Source organism: Momordica charantia (genome assembly GCF_013281855.1).
Source record: "Momordica charantia cultivar OHB3-1 chromosome 3 unlocalized genomic scaffold, Mcharantia_2.0 BLBB01000003.1, whole genome shotgun sequence".
In the NCBI taxonomy this organism is placed as follows: domain Eukaryota; kingdom Viridiplantae; phylum Streptophyta; class Magnoliopsida; order Cucurbitales; family Cucurbitaceae; genus Momordica; species Momordica charantia.
The window spans coordinates 4,131,211-4,140,759 of NW_028275161.1; the positions used below are offsets into that span (position 1 = coordinate 4,131,211).

Consider the following 9,549-nt stretch of genomic DNA (forward strand, 5'->3'; position numbering starts at 1 on the left):
AGCCTTTGTATATTATAAATTGTTGTGAGGTCTCTTTTATCTTTTCAATGTATTAATATTTATAGATTCCATTTTAAAGTAAATTGATAACGAGAGGAATAGCACACTTGTATTATAAATTATTGTTAAGTCTCTTATCTTTTAGATGTAAATCGTTTGATCCACATTTGTGAAAAATGTATTTTTAACCAAATTTTAAAAATAAAAATAAAATTTTGTTAGTTACGTTTTTAAAATTTGACTTACGATTTTAAAAAGATGTTTAATATGTTTATTTTTGGAGAAGAGAACAGCCAAACCAAAATAGTTACTGGAGAAGCTTTAAAACTCAATTTAATAAAAAATAAACTAAATTGAACACTTTTCAGATTTTTCCTTAGAACGACACTTTAGGATTGGAAGAGGAAAAATAAGTTTAGATATGCCAACTTCTGTAAAAAATAAATGTAAATTAGTAAGACCTATTTTCTGACCATTATATAATTTATTATTTAAAAAAATCTCTATTTTTGCTTTTCACACCCTCAAATATTTAAAAGGATGGTTAATACAATATAATTCTCACCCATACCTAAGTATTTTCCGTTAGTTGTTTCAAATTTCATCCTCCATGAGTTTGTCAGTCCAATCTTCTTCAGCAGCTATTCTCCCGGAGCTCCGACCACCCATCCTTCTGAAAGACCCAACGGCCTCCGCCACCAGTCCCCTGAAGCTGTTGCTGCTTCCTTCACTCAAATTCCTCGATCTCCTCACCGACGACGACGACGAGACCATCTCCTCCGCGGTCTTCGCCTTCGCCACCACCAGCCGCGCAATCCCGCTCCGACAAAACGGACACACCGGCGGCGTGAGGCTCGCGGTCGCGGGGTCCGGCTTGTTATGGCAGCATAGCGCCAGCGTGCACTGCGCACACATGCGATGCCCGCACTCCTCCACTTGGATCCTGCACGCCTGCTCGAAGCATATGGAGCACACCCCCGCCGCATCGCCGTCGCCGCCACCGTCCACGGAGGCTCCATCGGATTCCGCCGCCGGATGTAGTGGATCAGGAGACTTGTAGTTGTAGCTCTTCTCCCTCTCCCTGTTTGCCTTCATTAAGGCCTCTTCCAGCAGTGTTTTGGCCTCCTCATTCAGCTCGCTTATGAACTTCAACGGCGACGGCCACACAAGAGGCTCCGCCGACGAGGGATTCAGCAGCGCCGCGCACCGCCCATGTCTATGCTTCAGAGCAACCACGTACGGAATCCTCCTGCACATTTCAATGGTGAATTAATCTCTTAATTTCGGTACTATATTTCTACACATTCAATTTTATTGTCCTCAACTCCATTTTCCTCAACTCCGTATTTTCGGTATTTTCAAGAGGATAACCATTTTAGTTTTTGGTTTTTTGTTTTTATTACTTTTAGTTTTTTATTTTTGGTTTTTTTGATTTTCAAAAAGGTAACCAGTTTTAGTTTTTGGTTTTTAAAATGTTACAAAATTGAAAATATATATTAGAGAGAGAAAATTTTATGTAGGGTAGAGATGACAATAGTGTGGATGCGAGTGAAGATGATCTCCCACATTCTCGTGCTCGTCAAAATTTTTAGTCTCCGTCTCCACCTCGTTCTTGAGTCCGGGAGATGTTTTCGAGAAAAATTATCAGTTTTATAATTATTTTTAATTATTTTTAGAAGTTAAGTATAAAAAAAGTGTAATAAATATATATTAATTATTAAAAAAATTGAATCGCGGACGGGGTCTGCATTTCCTATTTTTGGGACGCGACCCTGCGTAAATTTTTGTCTTCCCCCCTTAATGTAAAGACATGAAAATACAAGTTTAGAGAGATGTAAATAAATAGTTGGAAGATAAATTTTAGAAAGATAAATAAAAAGATTTAGAAAAAAATAGTTAAAGAAAAGTTAAAGACAACAAGAGAAAAATTATAGAGAAAAAAAATAAAGTCGAGAGGGAAAGATATTTTAAAGGAAAAAAATTATAAAGAAAGAGAAAAATTATATTGGAAACAAATTTATAGATAATAACAAGATTCAAAATATAATTTTTAAAGAAAATAAATAAATATAAAGATAAATAAAAGTTTCAGAAAAGAAAATTGAACGAGAAAATAAAATATAATTTTCAGAAGAAAAAATAGATTAGGACGAAAAAGAAAAGTTATAAAATGTCAAATTTTAGAGAGAAAAAAATTAGGAAAAATATTAAATTTTTAGACAAATAAAACTGGTCCGTTAGAAAAATAAACAAAAATACAGAAAAATTTGGAGAGAGAAAAATAATAATAATAATTTAGAAATAAAAAAATTTTAGAATGCGAATTAAAATTTTTAGAGATAAATATGAGAAAGGAAAAAAGAATCGACTATTTGAAGAAAAAAATCAGATTTTGAAAAACAAAAACCTATTTGTGAAACCTACTTTTTTTTTTAATTTAGCTAGAATTTTAAAATGGTTTTTGAAAAACAAAAAATAAAAAATTGAATTGGTTATCAAACGACTCTGTTTTTTAAAAACCAAAAACCAAAAACGAAATGGTTATCAAACAGATCCTAAGGTGTTAAAGTTAAAAATTCGCTACACCAGGCCAAATACAGGTTATTTTAGCAGAAGATAGATGGAAATTCGAACGCACAACTTTTTTTTCTGGTCAAAAATAGGCATTTTAACAAAAAAAAATGATGTATTTTAATCTTAATTTTAATATTTATTACTCAACATGTAGGGCCCATTTGTTTTTTTTGGGAATGTAGTTGTCCGGCATTTTCAGATGTCTGGAATTTTAGATGTTCGAAATTATAGATGTCCGACATCTTCAGATGACCACTTTTGTCTCATACAAAAATATATAATGATGTCCGAGAATATATAGATCATAGACACGTTTGTTTTGTAGGATTCATTCAATGAATGTTCTAAATTTATATAATGTTTCAAAAATGTCATTACGAATATTTATATAATTTATACATTAATCTAACATAATTTATATTTATATAATATATTTTATTAAAATTAATTTAATAATTTAAGTTTTTTTCATATTAATTGCGTATATGTATTAATTTTTATATGTCATTAGAATTCATATTAGTATAAGATCTTTTTAAAAGTAATTATTATTGAATATAAATTTCATTTTCAACTTTAAAATTAAAAAAAATACAATTATACAATTAATATTATATTTGGTGAAATTTATTTATTACATTATCAAATTATAGTCTTTTAAGAATAATAATATCAAAAGTAGGTTGATGGTTAAAAAAATGTTATTTAAAATTATGTACTTAAGATGATAGATATTATTCATAATAAGTCATTCAAAATATTAAAAGTAAATGAAGATATTATATAGTTTAATTGAAGTTTATTTTATACGTACGTGTAATACATAAATATACTTAATTGCTTATTAGTCAAAAGTACATTAATTTATTTAAATTTATAAAAATACAAATAAAACTAAAGAAATTTGATAAAAGAAAATATATGAAAAAATAATGAAGGGACAAAAATGTCAATATAGGATGCCATCGACGTAGGAATCATAGAAACTCATGTTTCAAAAGGGCATCCAAATCGACTCGGATGCCTTCCGTCTGGGCATCCTAAGATACTCAGACATCTCGAGATATCGAGTATCTTGCATTACTGTAAAACAACGTAGGAATCGAGATGTCCGTCTCACGGGAATCTTAGATTCCCACGAAACAAACGGCCCCTTCAAGGAAGTACCTTAAAATAATTTAGAGTGAATTTGACACATTTTTTAATTTAAATAACCCATTTTTGTAAAAGAAAAAAACCTTTTTAGTTATCTAAAATTATTTAAGAGCATCAACTCAGAATTAATAATTTGCAATATTAAGTAAAATACTTCTATTTATAACATTTTCAATTATTTAAGAAATGAAGAAATGAGATGCATGTCCGTACCCAGCCGAGTCGGTGTGAAGACGGTCGGCACCCCAAGCCAAGAGTTCCCGAATGCAGTCCAAAGACCCTCCTCTGGCAGCCAAATGAAGAGCCGTGCTTCCTGGAAACCTGATCCATTTTTTTTGTCACTAGACATTTTCAATTATTTTTGAACCAGAAGAATGTTTGAGATTAAACCTTATAAATATTAAAATGATATAACAAACTTAAACCAACCTCTGATCCAAAAAAGAATAAAGAAAATGATTCGAGGAGATATATTAAGAATTTGGACTACTACAATTTCATTGTCAAATCAATTAGTTTTGAGATGAAACGTAATAAATATCAAGAAAGAAGAGATAAAATCATCACCCGTATCTACAAGTTGAAGCACATGCAAGGGCGCCATTTTGGAGCAGAATATGAACGCATTCTGCTCGTCTCCGACGTGCTGCCAGATGTAGCGGGGTCGCCCCTTTCCCATCTCTAATGTTCACAAACCGTGCATAGCCCCTACTCAAATTAATTAAACCCGATACATACGATTCAAATAAATTAGCCACTATTGGATAATCATTTTGATAATTTATTTTTGCTTTTGTCAATTTTATTAATAAAATATATTTCAATTCTTAGCAAAACGTCAAAAACTATTTTGGAAAACTATTTTCATTTATTTTCAGAACAGACTGGTGTCAAAATAATATTCCGAAACTTCATTTTTAAAATCAGAAAATATAGAAAATGGTTTTATGCCTTAAAATTTAATTTATACCATGAAACAGCTATGGGGCTTGAATGAGCAGCTGACAGAATGGCTTTGAGGCAATCAGAATGGCCATAGTAAGCCGCGTAATGCAAACAAGTTCTCCTCCCAACCGAATCGAACAACAAAATCTGAAAAAAATGACAGATTAAGACACCTAAATACGACCACACACTTTATACGACCGCACACTTGTGAGTAGAGGTGTTCACGGGTTGGGTGGAATCGGGTCAAGTTATGAGGAAGTTTTAGTACCAATCCGAATTTTCGATTTGGCCATATATAGGAACCAACGGATTTGAATTGATGGTCAACCCGATCCAACCCAACCCAATCAAGTTCGGAAAATCACAACCCAACCTAACTCATGCTTCATCTAACCCAATCCAACTCTTACAGTTTTGGTGATTGGGTTTATTGGGTTGTCGGATTTTTTTAACACCCCTAGCTGTAAGTTCGAATCCTCACCACACATGTTATACTAAAAAAATAAATAATTAGAATTCTATGAGCGAGGGTTTTGAAAAATTTGCCTACATTTGCTCCCACTTCAACAAGCTTTTGAACACATGAGATCTTGCCATGCATTGCAGCCAACATCAGCGGCGTCTGAACCATTCATTATATTACACAAATTAATTAATCAGTCTGTAAAATTGAACCACATAATCTCCATCCACAATCTTCATCTCCCAGCAAAAAAAAAAAAAAACAAAAAAAAAACTCACCTGTTTTTTACCATTCGCCTCATCTGGATTAATCGCATATCGCTCCAGAAGCAGAGACAGAATCTGAGAAACAACAACACACAGAAGAATTGTTTGTTGTAAGCAATGATAACAGATTAAATTCATCATCATAATTTCATTTTGGTTGATGACTAATTTAAAAGGAGTTGATTTAGTCCCTGTGTTGGTTTTGATACCTGGGAATTGACTGGCTAATTCGTGCAATAAAAATAAAAAATAAAAACAAGCCACCCTCCTCAAGAATCAAAGGTTCTAGACTAGGACCGAAACAACTATTGGGATCTAGATGACAACCTAACCTAGTTGGTCATTTACTATCAGGAACGCTATGTCATTCACAACTCAACATAATTTTAGTTCTTATTTGCAAAATTTTAACATAAAACGAAAACCCTTTAATACAAAGTGATAGTAACATTTTAGAAAATATATTATGAGCCGTATTGTGTTGAAATTGCGATAGAAAAATTAAGATTAAAAATATAATTAAGGGACTAAAATTGACCACTTTTTAAAGTACTGTCGAAAGTAAGGATAAAATAGTATTTTAACAAATAAAAAATGAGGATGTGTTTGAATTTGAAAGGTTCCTATTTTTTATATATGTTTATTCATTTTTAATAAAGAAAATGAATTGCATTAGCCAACATCTATGACTTCAAGTATGACAAAATAATATTTTTATTTAAATTTTGGAACAAATTGAAAATGAAAATATAAAAAAAAACGTTTTGATTATCGTCAAGAATCTCACATTGATAAGTTGATAAAAGAAGGAATCTTACCTAGACTTATAATATACACTACCCCTCGTAATCAATTGATTTTGAGATGAAACCCATAAATATTGATGTGGTATCAGAGTTCAAAACGTTCAAACTAGTAACCAATTCAAAAATAGGATTGGTCATAGATATAGTTGCAAAATCATTAAATTTATTAAGAAAATTTAAATCGAAAAACAGGAAACAAGAAACGAACGGGAAGAACCCACCTCAATGTGGCCGTGGGCGGCGGCAAAATGAAGTGCAGAATCGCGAGTGTGGGGAGAAGTTTGGTGTATGAGAGAAGGGTTTGTTTCCAGCAGAGAAATTAGGGTTTCCAATTCACCCAACTCAATAGCTCTGAAAAACCCATTTTCATGGCCGGCTCTGCAGCTCAGCCTCTGGCCCATCTCCTCCGCGCTTTCACTCTCTTCCGCCGTCGTATGCGGCGGCGCTCCTCTATCCGACGCCGCCTTGTTTAAGGCACCAAATACGGCCGCATGTTCTAAAAAAAGTCTGCGCTTTATAGAAACACAATCCAGCCTTGGAATTTGGAGCTTCACAGCTTTCTCAAAATGATATCTCAGCCGTCCGATTTCCAAAATTTGAGAAGTTCCCAGCCGTTAACTTTTTTCTCTGTCTATTTATAGAATGGTTGACTTTTATTTTATTGCCTCCCTCAGATTTTCCGACACTTCGAATCATATCCATTCCATTCCTTTGGCCAAAGACTTGGAAAAATTCTTAGATTTTTCATTTTTCATTTTTTTTATTTTTTTTTCACGCTATTATTTTGATTTTATAAATATGGGTAGTTCCAGTCATTTTTAATATAATATTAACGTGGCAAACAGTAAACGGAAAGAGTATTCAAGCTCTCGAAAATTTTTTCTCAGTTCATCATATATGGATTTGTTCTATCATGACTTCTAATTTATGTGATTTTAAAATTAAAAATATCTAGGCAGTTGAGTTTTTATTTTATTTTTATTTTTATTTGTATAGTGACTAACTCGTTGAGTTTGGAATACAATAAATAATAATGTCCACTAAAATTTAAAAAACTAGGGAGTATTTAATAAAATAAACGAGATGATAATGAGATTTAAAAAATATAGTCATTAAATTAAAATACAAGATATTTCTGTTTTTATTATTATTATTTTTTTAGTAGTTGGTTTAGTTAATTGAATTATTAGAAAAGTCAACTTCTATATTGATTTTCAAATTTGATTTTAGGCTGGTATTGATTTTTATTTTTATTTTTTGAATAAATAAATGTACTCATTTATCCATATTTAACTGCATCTCCATTTGGAGGAAAGTGAATAAAATAAGAGTAAATACATGAACTTGGTAAATTTTATTTGGGTAAGGCAAGAATCTAAATCAAGTAAAATCTTGATGTTGAAGCCAAAGCAAAGTATAAATCCTTCTTCTTTTTAACAGAGATAAAGATGTTAATTTCTTCTACACTCAAAGCTAGCTTACTCAATCATTCCCCATTCAAAGATTTACAAAGAAATGCTGTTAGAAAGTATATTTCTTTTGAAAGTAGTGTACTGGTTAGATAAAATAATACCTTTTCTTCACTAGCAATTTTTGAACAAAATATATATTATACAAACTGTTTATTTTATAATCATGATTTTGGCATATATTATAGTATAAACTTGAGCTCTTTTATTAGTAAATGATAGCACGCTTTACTCTTCAGATAGAGGAATACATAGAGTTGAACATACTAAAATAAGAAATTGAAAGATTTGTTGGTTTGGAAGTTTCTCGAGAAGCCGTTCATTTACTTCTCTTCGTTGGAAGTTTTATTTGTCTATAATGGTATCTTAATTTTTGGCCTAATTCTTATTTTGATTGATTCAACCTCTAAAGAAAAGGATATCAGCACTGAATCTAGGTATTCAAGAAGAACAAATATTTGTTCTAGTTCGATACCCATTTAAAATGATCAAGGTTTACTTTTATTTGTTATCTAAAAGACTTTAATGAGTGTCGATGATAAATTCATAAATTGCTTTTGTTAATCCACTTTTAATTGATCTACTCTCAATGCCTAAGTATTATTAATGAGTGCATAATCTATTTGATATGTCGTTTAAAGTGGCAAAAATTGATAACCGCAAATTGATAACCGCAAGTGCACGTGTCAAGTTTTAATATAGAAGGTAAGTAATTATCGATTTTGATCATCCTCTCGGTTGGATTTCTAGCTCACTCTCAAATGTCACGAATACAATTGATCAATTTTTTTAGAGAATCAAATCCGAATGAGAGAATAGAATTAAAACAAATAAACAGATACCATAATAAATAGAAAATCAATAGGAAGGAAGATCCTAAGATTTGATTCCACCCATTAAATTGAATATTACTGCAACATTGAATCAAAATAGAATATGGTTTTCTAACCGTAGTATATATGGGCACTATAGTCTACGCTATAGACTACAACTAACCGACTGACTTTAGCCACAATATATAAATGTAATAGACCACGACTGGCGACAACTATAGTCTATAAGGCCATATATAGTACGAGAATTCGCGTCATGGTCAACTTATATATTCATAATTTAATATTAAATTTAACAAAAATTAAGATCGTAATGTGTTTATGCAAGGATTTGCACAGCAGTGTGTTCCTGATTGTAGTTCGAACTCGGCCTCCGGACCGACCTGAACACTTAGGCGAACCTGCACAAAAGGGTGAGCACTCCGACGATCAAGTCAGTATAGGTCGGATTCCAAGTTTAGTTCGAAGCCAGAGATCATCGTACCTGATCGGGGAGTGAGGTCCTCTACTTATGGGTGGTGGTCCCGCTAATCTCGCGACGGTTACATTCGGTAATCTCGGGACCGTCGGTTACACCCGGTGATCTCGGGACCGACGGTTACGCCCGATAATCACGCCGCAGACAGTTGCTCACATCGGCCCCTACCGAGCTCCCCGGTAGGTCGGACCTGGGCCAGGTTCACCTCGGCCCTCATACTTAGCTTTCGTCGGCGTTGGTGGCAGCGATCTCGGCTATCCGAGCTGGGATGACTCATGAGCCATCTTGGAGCACCAATGGGGGTCCTCCACGTGTCCAGGCTATTCCCTTCCCCAAACATAATGTGTTTGAAAGAAATTTTCAATCCTTGGGAGATTGTCGTAGAAATCATCCCACCGGACACAAACTATGCTACAACATTAAGAAAAATAAAACTTAGCAAACTTTTATATTAAATAAAAGAAATGTAAACTTACACAAGTAAAATAAATTACTTAAGCTAGTGAACTAAAATTATTACACATTATGTCAGGGATGCATTGTTGAACAAATTTTCC

The 9,549-nt window shown here is 32.7% G+C and overlaps 1 protein-coding gene across 1 annotated transcript; it reads right to left on the reverse strand.

Annotated features, from left to right (window-relative positions):
• Positions 1-404: 404 nt before the first annotated feature.
• On the reverse strand, positions 405-6,810 carry LOC111025251 (putative E3 ubiquitin-protein ligase XBAT31). The gene is made up of 7 exons (XM_088121400.1): positions 6,434-6,810; positions 5,419-5,481; positions 5,228-5,299; positions 4,700-4,821; positions 4,297-4,437; positions 3,943-4,050; positions 405-1,249 (listed from the first exon to the last, which is right to left on the reverse strand). Exons 1-7 carry the CDS (start codon positions 6,611-6,613, stop codon positions 595-597), a joined length of 1,341 nt encoding a protein of 446 aa, XP_087977526.1. The 5' UTR covers positions 6,614-6,810; the 3' UTR covers positions 405-594.
• Between the last annotated feature and the right edge of the window lie 2,739 nt (positions 6,811-9,549).

Coding starts and splice junctions, on each gene's coding strand:
- LOC111025251 (XM_088121400.1), bottom strand. CDS start 6,613: ATGGGCCAGAGGCTGAGCTGCAGAGCCGGCCATGAAAATGGGTTTTTC. Junction 5,300..5,418: donor AGGCGAATGGTAAAAAACAG/GTGAGTTTTTTT, acceptor TGAATGGTTCAG/ACGCCGCTGATGTTGGCTGC. Junction 1,250..3,942: donor CTTCACACCGACTCGGCTGG/GTACGGACATGC, acceptor TGAAATGTGCAG/GAGGATTCCGTACGTGGTTG.